This window comes from Coregonus lavaretus, assembly GCF_964263955.1.
Source record: "Coregonus lavaretus genome assembly, chromosome: 14".
NCBI classification, from domain to species: Eukaryota; Metazoa; Chordata; class Actinopteri; order Salmoniformes; family Salmonidae; genus Coregonus; species Coregonus lavaretus.
The window spans coordinates 38103081-38130896 of record NC_140001.1 but is presented as its reverse complement, the minus strand read 5'-3'; the positions used below and the strand labels follow the sequence as shown (position 1 = coordinate 38130896).

The 27816-nt window shown below is 45.4% G+C and overlaps 1 protein-coding gene across 1 annotated transcript; it reads left to right on the top strand.

The window, feature by feature from the left end:
* The first annotated feature begins 6135 nt into the window (after positions 1-6135).
* LOC311141237 (dedicator of cytokinesis protein 8-like) lies at positions 6136-26370 on the top strand. Its single transcript, XM_084176500.1, has 12 exons — positions 6136-6288; positions 11082-11182; positions 11563-11755; positions 12092-12235; positions 12651-12782; positions 12947-13081; positions 13425-13511; positions 13750-13986; positions 14165-14308; positions 21451-21557; positions 22997-23167; positions 26229-26370. Exons 1-12 carry the CDS (start codon positions 6148-6150, stop codon positions 26278-26280), a joined length of 1644 nt encoding a protein of 547 aa, XP_084032626.1. The 5' UTR covers positions 6136-6147; the 3' UTR covers positions 26281-26370.
* Positions 26371-27816: the final 1446 nt, after the last annotated feature.

Genomic DNA, 27816 nt, shown 5'->3' with positions numbered 1-27816 from the left:
CACGCTGGGTTTAACAGAATGGGGCCGTAGAGATGATCCATAGGTGATTATGTCTCAGCTAATGGGAGATCGTTTCTCGCTTTGCTGCTGATGGTGGAGATAGATGGGGTTACACATACACACACTCACACTCACACACACACAACCATGTCAGGGTTAAGCCTTCAATTACCTGGAGGAGACTGTGTGCCACCCTTAGCAACAACTGGACTGACCTAGAAAGAAGAAGAAGGATGGAGAGATAGAAAGGGACAGAGAGGGCTAGACCTGGACCGAGAGGGCTAGACCTGGACCGAGAGGGCTAGACCTGGACCGAGAGGGACAGACCTGGACCGAGAGGGACAGACCAGGCTAGACCTGGACAGAGAGGGACAGACCAGGCTAGACCTGGACCGAGAGGGACAGACCTGGACCGAGAGGGACAGACCGGGCCAGACCTGGACCGAGAGGGACAGACCTGGACAGAAGGGGGCCAGACCTGGACAGAGAGGGCCAGACCTGGACAGAGAGCGGGCCAGACCTGGACAGAGAGCGGGCCAGACCTGGACAGAGAGCGGGCCAGACCTGGACAGAGAGCGGGCCAGACCTGGACAGAGAGCGGGCCAGACCTGGACAGAGAGCGGGCCAGACCTGGACAGAGAGCGGGCCAGACCTGGACAGAGAGCGGGCCAGACCTGGACAGAGAGCGGGCCAGACCTGGACAGAGAGCGGGCCAGACCTGGACAGACCTAGAGAGACAGAGACAGACACCGAGACAGAGACCTACCCAGACAGACACCTAGACCGACCTCGACAGAGGCAGACCTAGAGAGGCAGACCTAGAGAGGCAGACCTAGAGAGGCAGACCTAGAGAGGCAGACCTAGAGAGACAGACCTAGAGAGACCGAGACCGACCTAGACAGAGACACCTAGACCGACAGAGGCAGACCTAGAGAGGCAGACCTAGACAGAGACCTAGACCGACCTACACAGAGACCTAGACCGACCTACACAGAGACCTAGACCGACCTACACAGAGACCTAGACCGACCTACACAGAGACCTAGACCGACCTACACAGAGACCTAGACGACCTACACAGAGACCTAGACCGACCTACACAGAGACCTAGACCGACAGAGACCGACCTACACAGAGACCTAGACCGACAGAGACCGACCTACACAGAGACCGACCTACACAGAGACCGACCTACACAGAGACCGACCTACACAGAGACCGACCTACACAGAGACCGACCTACACAGAGACCGACCTACACAGAGACCGACCTACACAGAGACCGACCTACACAGAGACCGACCTACACAGAGACCGACCTACACAGAGACCGACCTACACAGAGACCGACCTACACAGAGACCGACCTACACAGAGACCGACCTACACAGAGACCGACCTACACAGAGACCGACCTACACAGAGACCGACCTAGACAGAGACACCTAGACAGACCTAGACAGAGACACCTAGACCGACCTAGACAGACCTAGACAGAGACACCTATACCGATCTAGACCGACCTAGACAGAGACACCTAGACCGACCTAGAGAGAGACACCTAGACCGACCTAGACAGACCTAGAGAGACAGAGACAGACAGACCTAGAGAGACAGAGACAGACAGACCTAGAGAGACAGAGACAGACAGACCTAGAGAGACAGAGACAGACAGACCTAGAGAGACAGAGACAGACAGACCTAGAGAGACAGAGACAGACAGACCTAGAGAGACAGAGACAGACAGACCTAGAGAGACAGAGACAGACAGACCTAGAGAGACAGAGACAGACAGACCTAGAGAGACAGAGACAGACAGACCTAGAGAGACAGAGACAGACAGACCTAGAGAGACAGAGACAGACAGACCTAGAGAGACAGAGACAGACAGACCTAGAGAGACAGAGACAGACAGACCTAGAGAGACAGAGACAGACAGACCTAGAGAGACAGAGACAGACAGACCTAGAGAGACAGACCGACCTAGAGAGACGGACCGAACGACCTAGAGAGACGGACCGACCGGCCGAGAGAGACGGACCGAGCGGCCGAGAGAGACGGACCGAGCGGCCGAGAGAGACGGACCGAGCGGCCGAGAGAGACGGACCGACCGGCCGAGAGAGACGGACCGACCGGCCGAGAGAGACGGACCGACCGGCCGAGAGAGACGGACCGACCGGCCGAGAGAGACGGACCGACCGGCCGAGAGAGACGGACCGACCGGCCGAGAGAGACGGACCGACCGGCCGAGAGAGACAGAGACAGACGGGCCTAGAGAGACAGAGACAGACGTGGACAGAGACACCTAGACCTAGAGAGGCAGACCTAGACAGAGACCTAGACCGAGACCTAGACCGACCTAGACAGAGACCTAATCCGACCTAGACAGAGACCTAGACCGACCTAGACAGAGACCTAGACCGACCTAGACAGAGACCTAGACCGACCTAGACGGAGACCGACCTAGACGGAGACCTAGACCGAGACCTAGACCGACCTAGACAGAGACCTAGCCTGACCTAGACAGAGACCGACCTAGACGGAGACCTAGACCGACCTAGACAGAGACCTAGACCGACCTAGACAGAGACCGACGTAGACGGAGACCGACCTAGACAGAGACCGACCTAGAGAGACAGACCTAGACATAGACACCGAAACAGCCCGAGACCTAGACAGAGACAGACCTAGAAAGAGACACCTAGACCGACCTAGACAGACCTAGAGAGACAGAGCCAGACCGACCTAGAGAGACAGAGCCAGACCGACCTAGAGAGACAGAGCCAGACCGACCTAGAGAGACAGAGCCAGACACCGAGACAGAGACCTACCCAGACAGACACCTAGACCGACCTCAACAGAGGCAGACCTAGAGAGGCAGACCTAGAGAGGCAGACCTAGAGAGGCAGACCTAGAGAGACAGACCTAGAGAGACCGAGACCGACCTAGACAGAGACACCTAGACCGACAGAGGCAGACCTAGAGAGGCAGACCTAGACAGAGACCTAGACCGACCTACACAGAGACCTAGACCGACCTACACAGAGACCTAGACCGACCTACACAGAGACCTAGACCGACCTACACAGAGACCTAGACCGACCTACACAGAGACCTAGACGACCTACACAGAGACCTAGACCGACCTACACAGAGACCTAGACCGACAGAGACCGACCTACACAGAGACCTAGACCGACAGAGACCGACCTACACAGAGACCGACCTACACAGAGACCGACCTACACAGAGACCGACCTACACAGAGACCGACCTACACAGAGACCGACCTACACAGAGACCGACCTACACAGAGACCGACCTACACAGAGACCGACCTACACAGAGACCGACCTACACAGAGACCGACCTACACAGAGACCGACCTACACAGAGACCGACCTACACAGAGACCGACCTACACAGAGACCGACCTACACAGAGACCGACCTAGACAGAGACACCTAGACAGACCTAGACAGAGACACCTAGACAGACCTAGACAGAGACACCTAGACCGACCTAGACAGACCTAGACAGAGACACCTATACCGATCTAGACCGACCTAGACAGAGACACCTAGACCGACCTAGAGAGAGACACCTAGACCGACCTAGACAGACCTAGAGAGACAGAGACAGACAGACCTAGAGAGACAGAGACAGACAGACCTAGAGAGACAGAGACAGACAGACCTAGAGAGACAGAGACAGACAGACCTAGAGAGACAGAGACAGACAGACCTAGAGAGACAGAGACAGACAGACCTAGAGAGACAGAGACAGACAGACCTAGAGAGACAGAGACAGACAGACCTAGAGAGACAGAGACAGACAGACATAGAGAGACAGAGACAGACAGACCTAGAGAGACAGAGACAGACAGACCTAGAGTGACAGAGACAGACAGACCTAGAGAGACAGAGACAGACAGACCTAGAGAGACAGAGACAGACAGACCTAGAGAGACAGACCGACCTAGAGAGACAGACCGACCTAGAGAGACGGACCGAACGACCTAGAGAGACGGACCGACCGGCCGAGAGAGACGGACCGAGCGGCCGAGAGAGACGGACCGACCGGCCGAGAGAGACGGACCGACCGGCCGAGAGAGACGGACCGACCGGCCGAGAGAGACGGACCGACCGGCCGAGAGAGACGGACCGACCGGCCGAGAGAGACGGACCGACCGGCCGAGAGAGACGGACCGACCGGCCGAGAGAGACGGACCGACCGGCCGAGAGAGACGGACCGACCGGCCGAGAGAGACGGACCGACCGGCCGAGAGAGACGGACCGACCGGCCGAGAGAGACAGAGACAGACGGGCCTAGAGAGACAGAGACAGACGTGGACAGAGACACCTAGACCTAGAGAGGCAGACCTAGACAGAGACCTAGACCGAGACCTAGACCGACCTAGACAGAGACCTAGACCGACCTAGACAGAGACCTAGACCGACCTAGACAGAGACCTAGACCGACCTAGACGGAGACCGACCTAGACGGAGACCTAGACCGAGACCTAGACCGACCTAGACAGAGACCTAGCCTGACCTAGACGGAGACCTAGACCGACCTAGACAGAGACCTAGACCGACCTAGACAGAGACCGACGTAGACGGAGACCGACCTAGACAGAGACCGACCTAGAGAGACAGACCTAGACATAGACACCGAAACAGCCCGAGACCTAGACAGAGACAGACCTAGAAAGAGACACCTAGACCGACCTAGACAGACCTAGAGAGACAGAGCCAGACCGACCTAGAGAGACAGAGCCAGACCGACCTAGAGAGACAGAGCCAGACCGACCTAGAGAGACAGAGCCAGACCGACCTAGAGAGACAGAGCCAGACCGACCTAGAGAGACAGAGCCAGACCGACCTATAGAGACACAGACAGACCGACCTAGAGAGACACAGACCTAGACCGACCTAGAGAGACAGAGACACCTAGACCGACCTAGACAGAGACCGACCTAGAGAGACATCTAGACGGGCCTAGAGAGACGGGCCTAGAGAGACGGGCCTAGAGAGAGACTGAGACAGAGACAGACATAGACACATAGACCGAACTAGAGAGACCGAGACGGACCTAGAGAGACAGAGACCTAGACAGAGACACCTATACCGACCCAGACAGAGACAGACCTAGAGAGACCCAGACAGAGACAGACCTAGAGAGACATCTAGACAGGCTTAGAGAGACGGGCCTAGAGAGACAGACCTAGAGAGACAGACGAGAGAGACAGACCTAGACACCGAAACAAACCGAGACCTAGACAGACAGACCGACCTAGACAGAGACAGACCTAGACACAGACTGACCTAGAGAGACAGACTGACCTAGAGAGACGGACTGACCTAGAAGGACAGAGACAGACCTAGACAGAGACAGACCTAGACAGAGACAGACCTAGACAGAGACAGACCTAGACCGACCTAGAGAGACAGAGACCGACCTAGAGAGACAGAGACCGACCTAGAGAGACAGAGACAGACCTAGAGAGACAGAGACAGACCTAGAGAGACAGAGACAGACCTAGAGAGACAGACCTAGACAGAGACGCCTAGAGAGACGGGCCTAGAGAGACGGAGAGAGTCACACACAGGCGTGCAAGTAGTAGACCAACAGATAGACACTTAAAGGGGAATATTTACAACCCCAAAGTCTACTTTATTAGCCAATACACGACTGAACAATGTCATATCATTCTTTAATATGTGCTTTTTATAGCTTGCTTTTTATGAATACAGCCAGCCATGTTAATAAAACTGTAACGTTAACCAGTGTTACTGTCCTGAACATCTCTAAAACTAAAAGCGTTGTATTTGGTACAAATCATTCCCTAAAGTTGTAGACCTCAGCTGAATCTGGTAATGAATAATGTGGCTGTTGAGCAAGTTGACTGTCATAGTCAAAACAAATAGATTCAATGGTTGTAAAGATGGGGAGCGGTCTCTCCGTGATAAAGAGATGCTTTGCTTTTTTGACACCACACTCCACAAAGCAAGTCCTGCAGGCTCTAGTTTTATATCTTTATTATTGTATGTAATAGGGTGCAATTTGGGTCTCGGTCACCCCTAACCCCTGATACTCATACCTGTCCCTGTCTCCCTCCCTGTGTAGAACTTCTCCCGGGTGAAGATGCAGGTGACCATGTCTCTAGCCTCTCTGGTGGGGAAGTCAGAGGACTTCCATGAGGAGTACCTCCGCAGGTCCCTACGCACCATACTGGCCTACGCAGAGGAGGACACGGAGATGCAGAACACACCTCTTCTCTCACAGGTAACACACATGCGCGCACACACACAGACTGAGGTAATGCCATTCACAAACATGTTGATATCAACTAACAACAACAAGATAAATGTAAAACATACTGTGTCCATAATAAGTATGTAGGTTATAGGTTAAGAGCACAGTTTGAAAGATATGGCATATACAGTGAGGGAAAAAATAATTTGATCCCCTGCCGATTTTGTACGTTTGCCCACTGACAAAGAAATGATCAGTCTATAATTGTAATGGTAGGTTTATTTTAACATTGAGAGACAGAATAACAACAAATTGATTTGCATTTTAATGAGGGAAATAAGTATTTGACCCCCTCTCAATCAGAACGATTTCTGGCTCCCAGGTGTCTTTTATACAGGTAACGAGCTGAGATTAGGAGCACACTCTCTTAAAGGGAGTGCTCCTAATCTCAGCTTGTTACCTGTATAAAAGACACCTGTCCACAGAAGCAATCAATCAATCAGATTCCAAACTCTCCACCATGGCCAAGACCAAAGAGCTCTCCAAGGTTGTCAGGGACAATATTGTAGACCTACACGCTGGAATGGGCTACAAGACCATCGCCAAGCAGCTTGGTGAGAAGGTGACAACAGTTGGTGCGATTATTCGCAAATAATAGCTGTATAATTTAAATGGTAGGTTTATTTGAACAGTGAGAGACAGAATAACAACAAAAAAATCCAGAAAAACGCATGTCAAAAATGTTATGAATTGATTTGCATTTTAATGAGGGAAATAAGTATTTGACCCCTCTGCAAAACATGACTTAGTACTTGGTGGCAATCACAGAGGTCAGAAGTTTCTTGTACTTGGCCACCAGGTTTGCACACATCTCAGGAGATCTTCTCCAAGTCATTAAGGTTTCGACCCATTTTCAATGCCCTGGCTGAGGGAAGGAGGTTCTCACCCAAGATTTGACGGTACATGGCCCCGTCCATCGTCCCTTTGATGCGGTGAAGTTGTCCTGTCTCCTTAGCAGAAAAACACCCCCAAAGCATAATGTTTCCACCTCCATGTTTGACGTGGGGATGGTGTTCTTGGGGTCATAGGCAGCATTCCTCCTCCTCCAAACACGGCGAGTTGAGTTGATGCCAAAGACCTCAATTTTGGTCTCATCTGACCACAACACTTTCACCCAGTTCTCCTCTGAATCATTCAGATGTTCATTGGCAAACTTCAGGCAGGCCTGTATATGTGCTTTCTTGAGCAGGGGGACCTTGCGGGCGCTGCAGGATTTCAGTCCTTCACGGCGTAGTGTGTTACCAATTGTTTTCTTGGTGACTATGGTCCCAGCTGCCTTGAGATCATTGTCAAGATCCTCCCATGTAGTTCTGGGCTGATTCCTCACCGTTCTCATGATCATTGCAACTCCACGAGGTGAGATCTTGCATGGAGCCCCAGGCCAAGGGAGATTAACAGTGCTTTTGTGTTTCTTCCATTTGCGAATAATCGCACCAACTGTTGTCACCTTCTCACCAAGCTGCTTGGCGATGGTCTTGTAGCCCATTCCAGCCTTGTGTAGGTCTACAATCTTGTCCCTGACATCCTTGGAGAGCTCTTTGGTCTTGGCCATGGTGGAGAGTATGGAATCTGATTGATTGATTGCTTCTGTGGACAGGTGTCTTTTATACAGGTAACAAACTGAGATTAGGAGCACTCCCTTTAAGAGTGTGCTCCTAATCTCAGCTCGTTACCTGTATAAAAGACACCTGGGAGCCAGAAATCTTTCTGATTGAGAGGGGGTCAAATACTTATTTCCCTCATTAAAATGCAAATCAATTTATAACATTTTTGACATGCATTTTTCTGGATGTTTTTGTTGTTATTCTGTCTCTCACTGTTCAAATGAACCTACCATTAAAACTATAGACTGATCATTTCTTTGTCAGTGGGCAAACGTACAAAATCAGCAGGGGATCAAATACTTTTTTCCCTCACTGTATGAAAACTTAGGACACTAAAGAGCCTTTCTACTGACTCTGAAAAACACCAAAAGAAAGATGCCCAGGGTCCCTGCTCATCTGTGTGAACATGCCTTAGGCATGCTGCAAGGAGGCATGAGGACTGCAGATGTGGCCAATAAATTGCAATGTCCGTACTGTGAGACGCCTAAGACAGCGCTACAGGGAGACCGGACAGACAGCTGATCATCCTCGCAGTGGCAGACCACGTGTAACAACACCTGCACAGGATTGGTACATCCGAACATCACACCTGTGGGACAGGTACAGGATGGTAACAACAATTGTCCGAGTTACACCAGGAACGCACAATCCCTACATCAGTGCTTAGACTGTCAGCAATAGGGTGAGAGAGGCTGGACTGAGGGCTTGTAGGCCTGTTGTAAGGCAGGTGCTCACCAGACATCACCGGCAACAACGTCGCCTATGGGCACAAACCCACCGTTGTTGGACCAGACAGGACTGACAAAAAGTGCTCTTCACTGACGAGTCACGGTTTTGTCTCACCAGGGGTGATGGTCGGATTCGCATTTATCGTCGAAGGAATGAGCGTTACACCAAGGCCTGTACTCTGGAGCTGGATGGATTTGGAGATGGAGGGTTTGTCATGGTCTGGGGCGATGTGTCACAGCATCATTGGACTGAGCTTGTTGTCATTGCAGAAAATATAAACGCTATGCGTTACAGGGAAGACATCCTCCTCCCTCATGTGGTACCCTTCCTGCAGGCTCATCCTGACATGACCCTCCAGCATGACAATGCCACCAGCCATACTGCTCGTTCTGTGCGTGATTTCCTGCAAGACAGGAATGTCAGTGTTCTGCCATGGCCAGCGAAGAGCCTGGATCTCAATCCCATTGAGCACGTCTGGGACCTGTTGCATCGGAGGGTGAGGGCTAGGGCCATTCCCCCCAGAAATGTCTGGGAACTTGCAGGTGCCTTCGTGGAAGAGTGGGATAACATCTCATAGCAAAAACTAGCAAATCTGGTGCAGTCCATGAGGAGGAGATGCACTGCAGTACTTAATGCAGCTGGTGGCCACACCAGATACTGACTGTTACTTTTGATTTTGACCCCCCCCCTTTGTTCAGGGACACATTCCATTTCTGTTAGTCACATGTCTGTGGAACTTGTTCAGTTTATGTCTCAGTTGTTGAATCTTATGTTCATACAAATATTTACACATGTTAAGTTTGTTGAAAATAAACGCAGTTGACTGTGAGAGGACGTTTCTTTTTTTGCTGAGTTTAGTATGTACAGTTGAAGTCGGAAGTTTACATACACCTTAGCCAAATACATTTAAACTCAGTTTTTCCACAATTCCTGACATTTAAACCTAGTAAAGATTCCCTGTCTTAGGTCAGTTAGGATCACCACTTTATTTTAAGAATGTGAAATGTCAGAATAATAGTAGAGAGTGATTTATTTCAGCTTTTATTTCTTTCATCACATTCCCAGTGGGTCAGAAGTTTACATACACTCAATTAGTATTTGGTAGCATTGCCTTTAAATTGTTTAACTTGGGTCAAACGTTTCGGGTAGTTGTGATGGCCACTTCAATACCTTGACTTTGTTGTCCTTAAGCCATTTTGCCACAACTTTGGAAGTATCATTGTCCATTTGGAAGACCCATTTGCGACCAAGTTTTAACTTCCAGAATGATGTCTTGATGTTGCTTCAATATATCCACATAATTTTCCTTCCTCATGATGCCATCTATTTTGTGAAGTGCACCAGTCCCTCCTGCAGCAAAGCACCCCCACAGCATGATGCTGCCACCCCCATGCTTCACGGTTGGGATGGTGTTCTTTGGCTTGCAAGCGTTCCCCTTTTTCCTCCAAACATAACGATGGCCAAACAGTTATATTTTTGTTTCATCAGACCAGAGGACATTTCTCAAAAAAGTATGATCTTTGTCCCCATGGGCAGTTGCAAACCGTAGTCTGGCTTTTTTATGGCGGTTTTGGAGCAGTGGCTTCTTCCTTGCTGAGCAGCCTTTCAGGTTATGTCGATAGAGGACTCGTTTTACTGTGGATATAGATACTTTTGTACCTATTTCCTCCAGCATCTTCACAAGGTCCTTTGCTGTTGTTCTGGGATTGATTTGCACTTTTCACACCAAAGTACGTTCATCTCTAGGAGGTCTTGGCTGATTTTATTTTGATTTTCCCATGATGTCAAGCAAAGAGGCGCACTGAGTTTGAAGGTAGGCCTTGAAATACATCCACAGGTACACCTCCAATTGACTCAAATGATGTCAATTAGCCTATCAGAAGCTTCTAAAGCCATGACATCATTTTCTGGAAATTTCCAAGCTGTTTAAAGGCACAGTCAACTTAGTGTATGTAAACTTCTGACCCACTGGAACTGTGATACAGTGGTAGAGCATGGCGCTTGCAACGCCAGGGTTGTGGGTTCGTTTCCCACGGGGGGCCAGTATGAAAATGTATGCACTCACTAACTGTAAGTCGCTCTGGATAAGAGGGTCTGCGAAATGACTAAAATGTAATTGTTGGAAAAATTACTTGTGTCATGCACAAAATAGATGTCCTAACCGACTTGCCAAAACTATAGTTTGTTAACAAGTAATGTGTATGTAAACCTCCGACTTCAACTGTGTGTATGTGTATATGTATATGTATATATATATATATATTAGCGAATAAAAATATATGGGGGATTGGAAGTGATGCAGACAATGACATTGATGGAAGTTACAATCTATCTGCAATATTAAAGCTGATCTACCCCCTAAAAAATAAAAATAAATAAAGAATAAACATGTTGATATCGACCCAAGCCTGTGTGTGTGCATGTGTGTAGGTTGATGAGCTGCTGAGGAACCTGAACAGTATCCTGTCAGACACGGTGAAGATGAGAGAGTTCCAAGAAGACCCAGAGATGCTCATGGACCTCATGTATAGGTACACATACACACGCACTCCAGCTTTATGTCTCTATGTGTGTTGTGCTCCTGGGTCTATTTCTCTGTGGTTTGGTTGTTTCTCCTCTGTTTGTTCCTCACTATGGAAACCATGTGGTAGCAGTTTGGTACAGTGATCTGGGTTTTTGTATAGACAGTAAATACATACACTTTGTTTGTGTGGGTGTGAATGCATACTCTCTCAGTGCATGTGTCATCTGCTTACATTCTGCATCTGTAAAAGGTCATTAAAGCTCAAATTTACATTTGGCTACCTAAAACTGACCCCCAGCCCTCCTCACCCCAAATCAGGGCTAGGGGACAGGGGTTGGTTTGGAATTCAGCATCACTCACACACTTCCTCCCTCCCTCCGTCTCCAGGATAGCGAAAGGTTACCAGACGTCTCCTGACCTGAGGTTGACCTGGCTGCAGAACATGGCGGAGAAACACAAGAACAGGAAGTGTTTTACAGAGTCTGCCATGTGTCTGGTCCACGCTGCAGCCCTGGTTGCTGAATACCTCAGCATGCTAGAGGACCACAAATACCTACCTGTGGGCAGTGTCACCTTTCAGGTGGGTACCTATACTGTACACGCACAAACAATACTTATTCTGGAAATGTTGGTATGTTGACTGTGGCCAGAAGGGGGAACTGTTCACTGAAAACGTAATATATTGATCGCTTCATTGTTTGGCTGGTATCTTGGTTAATCACTTTGTGACAAATGTTTTTGTAAAAAACGCTATATCAGTAATAGTTGATTGGTTGGTTGGTTGGTTGGTTGATTCCCTTTTGTTATATGCTGGATGAATCTGATTGGTTAGTTGATTGATTGATGAATTCCATTTGTAACATGCTTGATGAGTGATTGGTTGATTGATTGATTTCTTGGTTGATTGGTTGTATAGAACATCTCTCCCAACGTTCTGGAGGAGTCGGCAGTGTCAGATGACATCCTGTCCCCAGACGAAGACGGGGTCTGTTCAGGACGATACTTCACCACCAGTGGTTTGGTGGGCCTACTGGAGCAGGCTGCAGAACTCTTCAGCAACGTACGTCTCTCTCTCTCTCACACACACACACACACACACACACACACACACCCACATACTGAGGGGAGGACATGCATATGCTAAATAATGGTTCTGCTGCACTTACATAAACACACATCAATAGTACACCTTTGGGATGAATTGGAACGCTGACTGCAAGCCAGGCCTAATCGCCCCAACATCCGTGCCCGACCTCACTAACGCTCTTGTGGCTGAATGGAAGCAAATCCCTGCAGCAATGTTCCAACATCTAGTGGAAAACCTTCCCAGAAGAGTGGAGGCTGTTATCGCAGCAAAGGGGGGACTATCTCCATATTAATGCCCATGATTTTGGAATGATATGTTCGACGAGCATGTGTCCGCACACTTTTGGCCATGTAGTGTATGTTGTGAGTGTCGTTGCTGTTGTTTTCAGGGTGGTCTTTATGAGGCAGTGAATGAGGTGTATAAGATCATTATGCCTATCCTGGAGGCTCACAGAGATTTCCGGGAGCTGGGCTCCGCTCACCACAAACTGCAGAGAGCCTTCGACTACATCATTCAGAAGGTACAGACAGCAGCATGGACTACTGTTTATGAAGGGCTTACAGTCACAGTACATATGAAGTGTTTACAATTATGGTGAAATGCTTACAATTACAATAGCAAATTTTTTTGTTAAAAGACTCAATACTGAGTCTCTTTCATTATGTGTTTCTCTTGTTGTCCCAGGGCCATAAGAGGATGTTTGGGACATATTTCCGGGTGGGTTTTTATGGGGCCAAGTTTGGAGACCTGGACGAACGAGAGTTTGTTTACAAGGAGCCAGGGATCACCCACCTGCCAGAGATATCCCACAGACTGGAGGTAAGAGAATGCGTGTATGTGTTTGTTTGCGCACCCTTGTGTACATGCTTTTACTGTAAGGATATGAGTAGTGTATCTATTCATATGAGTAGTGTATCTATTCATATGAGGAGTGTATCTATTCATATGAGGAGTGTATCTATTCATATGAGGAGTGTATCTATTCATATGAGTAGTGTATCTATTCATATGAGTAGTGTATCTATTCATATGAGTAGTGTATCTATTCATATGAGTAGTGTATCTATTCATATGAGTAGTGTATCTATTCATATGAGTAGTGTATCTATTCATATGAGTAGTGTATCTATTCATATGAGTACTGTATGCATTGCTGTTGTAGAACTTCTACAGTCAGTGTTTTGGAGATGCCCTGGAGATGATCAAAGACTCCAAAGACATAGACAGGAGCAAACTAGATGCTAACAAGGTACAGTATGACACTACACCACCAAGTCATCCACACTGTGTTCCTGCTGTGTCCCGTTTGACTACCTTCTCTGACTTGCATAATGTCCAATTATTGAGAGGAACCCAAACAACTAGATGCATCTCTTCTTCTTCTCTCTTTCTCCACCTCCTTCTCTCCCTCTCCCTCTCTTTCTTTCTCCACACTTCCTTCTCTTTCTCCCTCTCCCTCTCCCTCCCTCCCTCCCTACCTCCCCCAGGCCTACATCCAGATCACCTATGTGGAGCCCTTCTTTGACGATTATGAGATGAAAAACCGCCTGACCAACTTTGAGAAGAACTTCAACCTGCGTCGCTTCATGTACACTACACCCTTCACCAAGGCCGGGCGGCCGCGCGGCGAACTCAACGAGCAGTACAAGAGGAAGACCATCCTCACCACCATGCACGCCTTCCCCTACATCAAGACACGCATCAACGTCATCCAGAAAGAAGAGGTATGCTGGTAGAACAAAGCGTATTCAGACACAGCTTCTCAATGCTGGGTTCCTCTTTGCCTTTTGGTCGTTACTGACTTTTAGGCAAAAATACTGATATTTTTATCTCTCCAAATCTAACTCGTACCCTCCCCCTTTCAATATCCTCCCTCTAACTCCCCCCTCCTCCCATCTCCAGTTTGACCTGACTCCCATTGAGGTGGCCATCGAGGACATGCAGAAGAAGACCAGGGAGCTAGCGGTAGCCACACACAGGGAGCAGCCCGATGCTAAGATGCTCCAGATGCTTCTACAGGGCTCTGTGGGAGCCACCGTCAACCAGGTACCTCCAGCCACCTGTCATGGCCCCTTAGAAAGGAGATGTTTTCCTGCCTCTCAACTTTTGCATTGGCAGTTTAACATAGAACTATTGCTGACTTATTACTGTTACTCAATTATTGAAAGTTACTCATCGACTCCACACAACAAATAAAGACAAAAACCAGTGTGAAAAGCCAACGGACGTGGTTGCATAGTGTATATAGTAGGTAATCGTTGTATTCTCCTGAATCCTCCTGAATCTAGAGGAAACATCCAGTCTTTATTTGGAACGGCAAGCCAGACAAAATTAAACGGGCCTATTTATATAATGAATATGAATTCGGAGGACAGAAATTATTAAATATTAAAGCATTAGACCTATCACTAAAAGCTTCAGTCATACGAACTGGTTCTCTAGCAAATTAGTAAGATTGTCTCACCCAATGTTCAAGAATGGCCTTTTTCCCTTTATTCAGATTACAACCGCTCACTTTCAGTTATTTGAAAAGGAAATCATCTCCCAAATATCACTATTTCTAAAACAAGCCATATAAAGTTGGTTGCAATTTCAATTTAATCCTCCAGGAACGACAGAACAAATAATGCAACAAATATTGTGGTTAAACTCAAATATACTAATTGACACAAAACTTTTTTTTTGACAAAATGTTTAAAAAAGGTATAATCTTCGTAAATGATATCATCGGTAGGACTGGAGTTATGTCGCACATGCAGCTAACAAAAACATATGGAAATGTCTGCTCTACCCAAAATTACAACCAAATAATTGCAGCCTTACCGCAAAAATGGAAGAGGAAAGTGGAAGGGGGAGAAAGTAAGGAACTTGTCTGTCGGCCTTGCATTAAAGAACATAATTGGTTAAAGAAAACTGTGATAAATAAAAAAGTATACCAGTTTTATTTAAGGACCAAAGGGTTGACAGCCGTCCCATATAGATTGCAAAATAGTTGAAGAGATTTTTGACTACCAATCCCATGGCATAGTGTTTATGAACTGATACGCAAAACGACACCGGATTCAAAACTTAGAATCTTTCAATTTAAATTATTATATAGAATTCTTGCTACCAGTAGAATGTTATTTATATGGGAGATACAATCTTCCCAGCTCTGCAGATTTTGCTGCGAAGAGACCGAATCATTAGATCATTTGTTTTGGTACTGTCCATTTGTAGCTTGTTTTTGGACACAGGTCCAGGAATGGCTAAAGGATTGCAATATTTACCTGGAGCTAACCTTGCAGATAGCCTTACTGGGTGATCTGAAAAGTCATAGTCAATCGATCAATAATATAATAATACTTTTATCAAAAATGTTTATTTACAATTTGTAGAAACAATGAGAATAGAAGGGTTCAGAACTTTTGTAAAACATCACAGTACAGTTGAAAAATATATGGCAAATTGAAATCCTATATGGATGGTGTTAAGAGATAGATTGGTGGTGTTGAATGGAGTTGAAGGATGGGACTAATAACAACTAACAACAACTAATAACAAGATAACTAATAATGTAAGCATACTGTGTCCATAATAAGTATATAAGTTGTAGGTTGGGAGCTTTTGTGAAAGAGCACAGTTAGAAAGATATGGCATATAGAAGCAAACCGGATGGACATCATGAAAATGATCAGAGAGGTTGAGAGTAGAAGAGGTTTAGGAGAAAAAACTAACAAAATATCATTATTGTAAAATTGACTGTCCATAAAATGTATATAGTAAGTATAAGCTGGAAGTAGATGCCTGAGCATTGTTGTTCACTAGTTTACTCCAATTAGGGAAAGGGTGGTGGGGTTGGAAAGTAATAAAGGGAATATTTTTTTTTTTAAAGGATATGTACAGTGGGGAGAACAAGTATTTGATACACTGCCGATTTTGCAGGTTTTCCTACTTACAAAGCATGTAGAGGTCTGTAATTTTTATCATAGGTACACTTCAACTGTGAGAGACGGAATCTAAAACAAAAATCCAGAAAATCACATTGTATGGTTTTTAAATAATTAATTTGCATTTTATTGCATGACATAAGTATTTGATCACCTACCAACCAGTAAGAATTCCGGCTCTCACAGACCTGTTAGTTTTTCTTTAAGAAGCCCTCCTGTTCTCCACTCATTACCTGTATTAACTGCACCTGTTTGAACTCGTTACCTGTATAAAAGACACCTGTCCACACACTCAATCAAACAGACTCCAACCTCTCCACAATGGCCAAGACCAGAGAGCTGTGTAAGGACATCAGGGATACAATTGTAGACCTGCACAAGGCTGGGGTGGGCTACAGGACAATAGGCAAGCAGCTTGGTGAGAAGGCAACAACTGTTGGCGCAATTATTAGAAAATGGAAGAAGTTCAAGATGACGGTCAATCACCCTCGGTCTGGGGCTCCATGCAAGATCTCACCTCATGGGGCATCAATGATCATGAGGAAGGTGAGGGATCAGCCCAGAACTACACGGCAGGACCTGGTCAATGACCTGAAGAGATCTGGGACCACAGTCTCAAAGAAAACCATTAGTAACACACTACGCCGTCATGGATTAAAATCCTGCAGCGCACGCCAATGACCATCTGGATGATCCAGAGGAGGAATGGGAGAAGGTCATGTGGTCTGATGAGACAAAAATAGAGCTTTTTGGTCTAAACTCTACTCGCCGTGTTTGGAGGAAGAAGAAGGATGAGTACAACCCCAAGAACACCATCCCAACCGTGAAGCATGGAGGTGGAAACATCATTCTTTGGGGATGCTTTTCTGCAAAGGGGACAGGACGACTGCACCGTATTGAGGGGAGGATGGATGGGGCCATGTATCGCGAGATCTTGGACAACAACCTCCTTCCCTCAGTAAGAGCATTGAAGATGGGTCGTGGCTGGTTCTTCCAGCATGACAACGACCCGAAACACACAGCCAGGGCAACTAAGGAGTGGCTCCGTAAGAAGCATCTCAAGGTCCTGGAGTGGCCTAGCCAGTCTCCAGACCTGAACCCAATAGAACATCTTTGGAGGGAGCTGAAAGTCCGTATTGCCCAGCGACAGCCCCGAAACCTGAAGGATCTGGAGAAGGTCTGTATGGATGACTGGGCCAAAATCCCTGCTGCAGTGTGTGCAAACCTGGTCAAGAACTACAGGAAACGTATGATCTCTGTAATTGCAAACAAAGTATTCTGTACCAAATATTAAGTTCTGCTTTTCTGATGTATCAAATACTTATGTCATGCAATAAAATGCAAATTAATTACTTAAAAATCATACAATGTGATTTTCTGGATTTTTGTTTTAGATTCCGTCTCTCACAGTTGAAGTGTACCTATGATAAAAAATTACAGACCTCTACATGCTTTGTAAGTAGTAAAACCTGCAAAATCAGCAGGGTATCAAATACTTGTTCTCCCCACTGTATGTGTATGTACAGTGAGGGGAAAAAAGTATTTGACCCCCTGCTTATTTTGTACATTTTTACATTTTACATTTTAGTCATTTAGCAGACGCTCTTATCCAGAGCGACTTACAGGAGCAATTAGGGTTAAGTGCCTTGCTCAAGGGCACATTTACGTCATTTAGCAGACGCTCTTATCCAGAGCGACTTACAAATTGGTGCATTCACCCTATAGCCAGTGGGATAACCACTTTACACTTTCTTTTTTTTTATTATTATTTTTTTTTTGGGGGGGGGGGTGGGTAGAAGGATTACTTTATCCTATCCCAGGTATTCAATTTGTACGTTTGCCCACTGACAAAGACATGATCAGTCTATAATTTTAATGGTAGGTTTATTTGAACAGTGAGAGACAGAATAACAACAAAAAAGTCCAGAAAAACGCATGTCAAAAATGTTATAAATTGATTTGCATTTTAATGAGGGAAATAAGTATTTGACCCCTCTGCAAAACATGACTTAGTACTTGGTGGCAAAACCCTTATTGGCAATCACAGAGGTCAGACATTTCTTGTAGTTGGCCACCAGGTTTGCACACATCTCAGGAGGGATTTTGTTCCACTCCCCTTTGCAGATCTTCTCCAAGTCATTAAGGTTTCGAGGTTGACGTTTGGCAACTCGAACCTTCAGCTCCCTCCACAGATTTTCTATGGGATTAAGGTCTGGAGACTGGCTAGGCCACTCCAGGACCTTAATGTGCTTCTTCTTGAGCCACTCCTTTGTTGCCTTGGCCGTGTATTTTGGGTCATTGTCATGCTGGAATACCCATCCACGACCCATTTTCAATGCCCTCGCTGAGGGAAGGAGGTTCTCACCCAAGATTTGACGGTACATGGCCCCGTCCATCGTCCCTTTGATGCGGTGAAGTTGTGCTGTCCCCTTAGCAGAAAACCACCCCCAAAGCATAATGTTTCCACCTCCATGTTTGACGGTGGGGATGGTGTTCTTGGGGTCATAGGCAGCATTCCTCCTCTTCCAAACACGGCGAGTTGAGTTGATGCCAAAGAGCTCCATTTTGGTCTCATCTAACCACAACACTTTCACCCAGTTCTCCTCTGAATCATTCAGATGTTCATTGGCAAACTTCAGACGGCCCTGTATATGTGCTTTCTTGAGCAGGGGGACCTTGCGGGCGCTGCAGGATTTCAGTCCTTCACGGCGTAGTGTGTTACCAATTGTTTTCTTGGTGACTATGGTCCCAGCTGCCTTGTGATCATTGACAAGATCCTCCCGTGTAGTTCTGGGCTGATTCCTCATCGTTCTCATGATCATTACAACTCCACAAGGTGAGATCTTGCATGGAGCCCCAGGCCGAGGGAGATTGACAGTTCTTTTGTGTTTCTTCCATTTGCGAATAATTGCACCTTCTCACCAAGCTGCTTGGCGATGGTCTTGTAGCCCATTCCAGCCTTGTGTAGGTCTACAATCTTGTCTCTGACATCCTTGGAGAGCTCTTTGGCTCTTTGGTCTTGGCCATGGTGGAGAGTTTGGAATCTGATTGATAGATTGCTTCTGAGGACAGGTGTCTTTTATATAAGAGTGTGCTCCTAATCTCAGCTCGTTACCTGTATAAAAGACACCTGGGAGCCAGAAATCTTTCTGATTGAGAGGGGGTCAAATACTTATTTCCCTCATTAAAATGCAAATCAATTTATAACATTTTTGACATGCGTTTTTCTGGATTTTTGTTGTTGTTATTCTGTCTCTCTGTTCAAATGAACCTACCATTAAAATTATAGACTGATAATTTCTTTGTCAGTGGGCAAACGTACAAAATCAGCAGGGGATCAAATACTTTTTTCCCTCACTGTATATGTGTGTATGTATGTATGTGTGTGTGTATATATATATATATATATATATATATATAAACATATATATATATAAACATATATATATATAAACATATATATATATATATATATATATATATATATATATATATATATATATATAAACATATATATATATAAACATGGGGGATTGGAAGTGATGCAGACAATTACATTGATGGAAGTTACAATCTATCTGCAATATTAAGCTGATCTACCCCCTAAAAAGAACACACAAAAAAAAACATCCAGTCTAGTAAGTTAACATGTGATGATAAACAGCAGGTGGGAGACATGACACATCAAAGAGTTTGGTTCAACCCTAACATAGTCTGTACAGTGCCTCTGCTGATTCGGTTAAAACTTTAATTCACAAACTCTCCTTTCATGTCTGCGCTAAACACAGAAACCCTTTGATCTGATTGCTTACAGCTCACGTCAAACGTTGGCTAAACGCTAGAGTAGTTACAACATCAGGCCCCCGCCCTCTCTTGTATAGTCTAATCAGACAGCAGCCCCGCTTTCACCTGCTGTCTGTATACACAACCTTAATGTTCACGCCGTCCATAAACAAACACAGCCCTGGGCCTAATCAGTAGAGGCACAGTTCCCCTCTATGTATGTCTGTCTGTCCATCTGTCAAGGCCCTAGCCTAGCACCTCTGCTTAGAATGCTCGTCAGGGCTCGTTTGCAATGCCTGGCGTGACCCGGTGTCACGCGAGCGTGCAGTGGTTTCATGATGAATATAAGTTAGGATAACAAGATCCCGGAGAGGGAATGAATGTGAGCCAAATGGCTGCTTGTAGGCAGGGTTAGTGGTGACATTACCCACACAGCAGGCCAATCAGGGTCTCTCTCATCTGATCTCTTGGCTGAACATTGTGGCCTTTGGACATATTGGCTGTGTCTCATATGGCACCCTGTTCCCTATGGCCTATGTAATAAGCTCTGGTCAAAAGTAGTGTCATTTGGGCCATTATTAAGCCTTCAGTTAGGAAGTAGTTTCCTCTACTGAAAGCAAGGCATTCATCATCCACACTCATACACACTTTCTTCCTCCCACTCCTCCCTTTCTCCTTCTTCCTCTCTTATACCATCTTTCTCCCCTATTTTCCTTCCGTCCTTCACTCTCTTTTGTTCTCTCTCCCCCCCGCTCTCCCTCTCTCTCCCGATCTCCCTCCCTCTCTCTCTCTCTCTCTCGCTCTCTCTCTCTCTCTCTCTCTCCCTCCCGCTCTCCCTCTCTCTCCCTCCCGCTCTCCCTCTCTCTCTCCCTCCCGCTCTCCCTCTCTCTCCCTCCCGCTCTCTCTCCCGCTCTCTCTCTCGATCTCTCTCTCTCTCTCTCTCTCTCCCTCCCGCTCTCTCTCTCTCTCTCCCTCCCTCCCTCTCCCTCTCCCCCCGCTCTCCCTCTCCCCCCACTCTCCCTCTCTCTCCTGATTTCTCTCTCTCTCTCCCTCCCGCTCTCTCTCCCTCCCTCCCGCTCTCTCTCTCTCCCTCCCGCTTTCCCTCTCTCTCTCCCTCCCGCTTTCCCTCTCTCTCTCCCTCCCGCTCTCCCTCTCTCTCCCTCCCGCTCTCCCTCTCTCTCTCCCTCCCGCTCTCCCTCTCTCTCCCTCCCGCTCTCACTCCCGCTCTCTCTCCCTCCTGCTCTCCCGCTCTCTCTCCCTCCCACTCTCTCTCTCTCTCCCTCCCGCTCTCTCTCTCTCTCTCCTGATCTCTCTCTCCCTCCCGCTCTCCCGCTCTCTCTCTCTCTCTCTCTCCCCCGCTCTCTCTCTCTCGCTCTCTCCCTCCCGCTCTCTCTCTCTCTCCCTCCCGCTCTCTCCCTCCCACTCTCTCTCTCTCTCTCTCTCTCTCTCTCTCTCTCTCGCTCTCTCTCTCTGTAGGGACCGTTGGAGGTGGCCCAGGTCTTTCTGAATGAGATTCCAGCGGACCCCAAGCTCTTCCGTCACCACAACAAACTGCGCCTGTGTTTCAAAGAGTTCATAATGAGGTGAGAGAAATGGTACTGTCGCATGGTGGAAATAGAAAAGGACACTAAAATGGTACTGTCGCATGGTGGAAATAGAAAAGGACACTCTCTAAAATAGTACTGTCACATGGTGGGAATAGAAAAGGACACTCTAAAATAGTGCTGTCGCATGGTGGAAATAGAAAAGCAAGCGAATGACAGTAAAACGAGATACTGTATGCATACATAGCATCTCAGTCTTGGTAAAGTGTTATTACTGGAATACATTCATAGGTGATACTAAAGGCTAGACGGGTAACTAAAACATGATTTAATACAACACAACAGAGTATTTCATTTCCCACTGGGCATATGAATAGAAGTTGTTTTCCCTTTAATATCACTCAGCTGTGTTTTGGTTTTGAATGGAACAGAAAAGTTGTATTGTTCCCTGGGGAGTTTCATTTTATTTGTAATATTTAACAAATAATTTAAACCAACCGTCTAAACGGATGAGGCAGGCGATGTGGTTATTTGGTCCAGGGTGTGTGTCTCTGTGTGCGAGTGTGTGTCTCGCGTGGGAACGTATCGTTTGCCTCCGAAAGGTGGCTTTCATTTTGGAACCCTCATGCCACATTCCAACTGCCTTGATTCCTGCAAGCAGGCTGGCAAATATTTACAGTAATTTCAAAAATGTTTATTTTCTCCCATAATCCATGCAAGATGGCATGAGCTCCTTATAGTATCCTTCTCATGCTACTACAGTAGTAGCTACACATCAGCACATTGGAGGTTTTTCTGGGGGAAGTTAAATGCTTTTGTTTTCCCCCTTTCTTTCCAGCAGTCCCTATGCATTTACCGTATACTGTTAGGCTATGCATTTACCGTATACTGTTAGATTACATTTTCCGTATTACTTGACCTAAGAAGGGAGAGCATCATCGTCTTTCCATTTCCCTCTCCCTCATTTGTCTGTCGCCCATTATGCATGTTGTAATTGTGAATGCGGGCAGACCCCGCACTCTACCTGTCCTCTGAAATGAGGTTCAACCTCAGGCTAGTTTGTTTGGTCATCGGTCATTCTACTCCCTGCCACTCTCAGCGCAGTTCTACAAGACACACTTTCTTCCTTGAGCATTCCTGTACTAAAAAGGCAAGGCTCAGAGAAAGAGCCCAAATCAAATACAGATGGACACACAGGTGTTGTTTAATAAGGTGAAAACATTTATACATTTCAATGTGAACAGATTTGGGATCAAATCCATGTTGGTCACATTGTTAGTTCAGGAAATTAACTGGAATCCGTTAATAGAAAATAAGGAAATGAAATGAATTTACACTGGATGCATGAACAGAAAAAAAGAAGAAAGTCCTCATAAAGATCACTGACCTGAAATGACTTTTCATTGGTGAGTGATGTAAGGAGATGAGAAGACTTGAGACACAGCCTACAGTATGTATTTTCCCCCCTGTTCCTCTAGGTGTGGTGAGGCTGTGGAGAAGAACAAGCACCTGATCACGATGGACCAGAAGGAGTACCAGCAGGAGCTGAAGAAGAACTACAACCGTCTGAGAGAGAACCTGCGGCCCATGCTGGAGAGGAAGATACCCGAGCTCTACAAACCCATCATCAAACCACGCCTGGAGAACAGGTAACTAGTGCAGCGAGGCTTGACTCATAACCCACAGTCCCCGCGGTTGTATCCATGGAGCGGGCGGGTTTAGGGTCATGAAATATTGTGTGGATGAAGGGCGGGTGGGTAGCGGGCAGGTTGAATAAAGAGAAAACAATACATTAAAAAATCCATAAATGTATCATTCTTGTGCAATTTATATCTATAGGCTACATTGAAGTTTTTCTTTAATTATTTTTAGGCTATGCCATTAGTGCATAAACCAAAGCTTTGGGGCCTAACTTTACACGTGCCAAATAGCCTACACACCAATTGCGAAAACCTTTTGGGAACGGGCAGAAAAAGTGAACATTGATCCACTGAGGCAAAAATGACAATGTCAGAGTTTAATTCAATAAGAGAAAAGCTGCAAAATGGAGAGTTGAAAATATAAGAGAAGGGAGGGCCAGAAAAGTAATGTTTGGGAATGATTTGGTGACGTGGTAAAAGAGGATGATAGCAGTGCTGGCTATGTTATGTGATGATTGTGAGGCGCTATACAAATACCACAGTCACAAGACGGGGACTTCAAATAGGCCTAAGCCACGTCAAGGGAACTGTAGCATACTGTTCAGATGGGTTAAATGGAAACTGAAATCTGGACACTGACTGTAGGTTGATAACCTCTCACATAGCCATCATATTAACTCCTGCAGAATTTAGCATTTCCTGCAGTAAAATGATACACCAAATGAACATTTTGACTCAGGAACAGGAACAGGAGTGGAGAAATATGATGTATTTCTTTCAGCATTGAGAGAATGCGAATGTGCAGTTATATACTGTCTGTAGAGGTGCTATCTTTATCAGCATCATAAAATCTGATAGTATTTCAAGCCACATAAAATATGCATCCAGGCCGAACTGAAATCTTATAAGAAACATGCTTGGTCGTTCTCACAGCTTTATATTTCCTTACAACCAATCAAACTGATTGTGTCATGTGGATATTTTGTACAGAAAATCTTTCCAATTGTTTTTGTTAGACAAGTTGACTAACAAATAGCCTACCAAAATGTCGGAAATTACAGTATAAGCAGAAACATATCTACACTGAACAAAAGTATAAATACAACATGTAAAGTGGTGGTTTCATGAACTGAAATAAAAAATCCCAGAAATGTTCCATTTTGCATAAAAAGCTTATTTAGCAAAAATGTTGTGTACAAATGTGTTTACATCCCTGTTAGTGAGCATTTCTCCTTTGCCCAGATAATCCATCCACCTGACAGGTGTGGCATATCAAGAAGCTGATTAAACCGCATGATCATTACACAGGTGCACCTTGTGCTGGGTACAATAAAATACCACTTTTTGTCCCACAACACAATGCCACAGATGTCTCAAGTTTTGAGGGAGCGCGCAATTGGCATGCTGACTGCAGGAATGTCCACCAGAGCTGTTGCTAGAGAATTGAATGTTCAACGTCATTTTAGAGAATTTGGCAGTACTTCCAACCAACCAGCCTCACAACCACAGAACACGTGTAATCACGCCATCCCAGGACCACATCCTGCTTGAAATCGATAGATTAGGGCCTAATTAATGTATTTTTAATTGACTGATTTCCTTATATGAACTCTAACTCAGTAAAATCTTAGAAATTGTTGCATGTTGTGTTTATATTATAGGCAACAAAAACAGTGCACCCCCTGTCAAAAAATGGTTCCGCCATCTCTGACTGTAGCCTACAGCGCATTTTCTTTTTTTTGTGATCAAATGTTTTTTGTTTAGTAATAATAGTCAGCAAACATGAATACATACATACAAAATGAAGTTACACCCCCCATCCCAGTCCCACCCCATACATGGTTCAAAAATAAATATGACTAAAATTACAAAAATCAAAGCAGCACATCATGATGTGTTTCAGCGGCAAGAAAGCCTTTGGTTCAAAGTGTCTTCTTTAGCTCCATGAATGTGAGCGGTAGACAGCTCCGTATAAATTACATCCAAAAAGTGAGGATTCATTGATGGATAGAGAGTGAGTGTGGAGGCTTCCATCGAACTGCAACTAAAACATTGAGCCATACCTGGAAGGTCTCTTTTCCACAAAGTATCAAGAGGAATAGGTTTATAAGAAGTTGACAGTAAAAAATGATACATTTTGGAAACTAAACTCTTTGTTTTGCTCCTTAAACTCAAAATCTATAGGATGTAGCATCAAAGCTGACTGCCAAGGTACACCATGAGCCCTAAGGGCAGACAGACCTAAGCTGTAAATAAAAGAAAAATGATGAGGCAGGTAGATTAAAACTGTCTTTAAGATCTTGGAATGAACGAAGGCCGTCATCCCAGTAAATATCACTTAGTACATGAATTCCCCTATCCATCCATTGAGGAACACTTATTGGTTGACGACCAAGTAAAATACCCTAGTTGTTGACAATAGGGGAACCCACATGCCATTTACATGAGATATTACAGAATTGTTCTGTGGTGCGCCAGGTAGTAACCAGCTGTGTTACAATGGGACCAAAACGAAAATTGTTTGATAGAAATATTCGAAAATAAGAGATCTTGAAATGCCTACAGCGCATTTTCTAAATTTGCGGGTTAGGGTCAGGTGCGGGCCTCCGATTTTCACTTTATTACATATTGTCGGGCGGATGGGTTATTAGCAATTGCGAGCGGGTGTGGGTGAACAAACCGCTGACCCGCACACCACTACAGGTAACGTATCATCAAAGTGTGCCATGCAGGGTTGAGTCCAGTAGGGACCAAATGTGAGGGGAGATGTTTGGGGTATGTCCCAAATGCCACCCCATTTCCTATTTAGTACAATATTTTTGAACAGAAACCTATGGGCCCTGGTCAAAAGTAGTGCACTATATAGGGACTAGGGTTCATTTGGAACACAACTGATACCTGAATCTGTTTCATAAGAATGTTTAATTTAATGTTTATCCTATCAGCAGTACTGTTTTCTTCTGTCTTCTGAATCTGACAGTTGCTGTGTACTATTTTCATGTTGCCTATTCCACCATGCAAATGTAATTAAACAGTTTCCTCCTTTCCCTCTATGCTGTCCCCTTCAAAGGGATTCCATCAAACGGCTCAGTTTCCGCAGAGCCCCGGAGGAAAACTCCTGAGACGACCAAACTTATCTATCTGAGAGAATCTCCAGAGGCCGGAGAAGAAAGGATGTTGTAAAAGTAGAAAAATAGATGAAGAGGGGAGAAGGAAGCTAGCAGTCCTCATTCACCATGGAAGAGCAGAACACACATGATTACACAATGGAGGACTTACAATCAACAACATTGCAATACGTTGTCATTGCTTGGTGTTTCTTCTTTTTTTACAAGAAGCACAAATATGTCGTGTGAGACCATAATGAGCACATTACATAGCAGGTAGACTAAAGCAATATTTAGCAAATTTGGCATTTACCTGTTTTTCGTATTGCTAGTTCTCTTGAGTTCTATGAATACTGCGAGTCCTAACGATGCTGCAAACTGCTGTGGGTTTGAGAAAGAAAGGTAAAAGTCCCACATTAAGGTCCTTGCAGGCCCAGGGACTAAACTGTGTGTGTGTATGCGTGCCCGTGCACCACAATACATGGGAACATGGTTTCTGAAAAGGAATGCATGAAATCTGCCTCATGCTAAATAAATGACTGACGATAAATCACTCTGCTCTCTGCAAAAGCGCTTCTGGACTTGCACTTGTATGTGTGCAAGTTTACAGACTCTCACACTGTAAAAATAGAACTCCCCAGTTAATTCGTGATGCTATATTTGATATATACTGAGTGTACAAAACATTAAGAACACCTTCCTAATATTGAGTTGCACCCCCTTTTTGCCCTCAGAACATCCTTAATTCGTCGGGGCATGGCTAGAAGGTGTCAAAAGCATTCCACAGAGATGCTGGCCCATGTTGACCCCAATGCTTCCCACAGTTGTGTAAAGTTGGCTGGATGTCCTTTGGGTGGTGGACCATTCTTGATACACACAGGAAACTGTTGAGCGTGAAAAACCCTGCAGCATTGCAGTTCTTGACACACTCAAACGTGTGCGCCTGGCACCTACTACCATACCCCGTTCAAAGGCATTTAAATATTTTGTCTTGCCCATTCACCCTCTGAATGGCACACATACACAATCCATGTCTCAACGGTTACAAATCCTTCTTTAACCCGTCTCCTCCCCTTCATCTACACTGATTGAAGAGGATTTAACAAGTGACATTCATAAGGGATCATAGCTTTCACCTGGATTTACCTGGTCATGGACAGAGTTCCAATGTTTTGTACACTATATATATATATATATATATATATATATATATATATATATATATATATATATATATATATATATATATATATATATATATATATATTTTTTTGTTGTTGACAGAATTGACTATGTAGATACTAACAGAGATTAATTTATTATGAGTTCACAAATGAGTCATGGTACATACAACATAACTAATGCCATCAACAACCAAACCCAAGTGGCAAATCTGTATTTACACAGAGAGACTTAAATGCTATATAGACGACACATCAGAGAATTAAAATACAAATGTTTACAGTTATGATATGATTACTTTGTGATTTTCTTAATGAAAATATATATTTTAGATAATATACAGTATCATCACTTTAGCTGGCAATAACA

Coding starts and splice junctions, on each gene's coding strand:
- LOC311141237 (XM_084176500.1), top strand. CDS start 6,148: ATGCAGGTGACCATGTCTCTAGCCTCTCTGGTGGGGAAGTCAGAGGAC. Junction 6,289..11,081: donor ACACACCTCTTCTCTCACAG/GTAACACACATG, acceptor GCATGTGTGTAG/GTTGATGAGCTGCTGAGGAA. Junction 23,168..26,228: donor AAACCACGCCTGGAGAACAG/GTAACTAGTGCA, acceptor TCCCCTTCAAAG/GGATTCCATCAAACGGCTCA.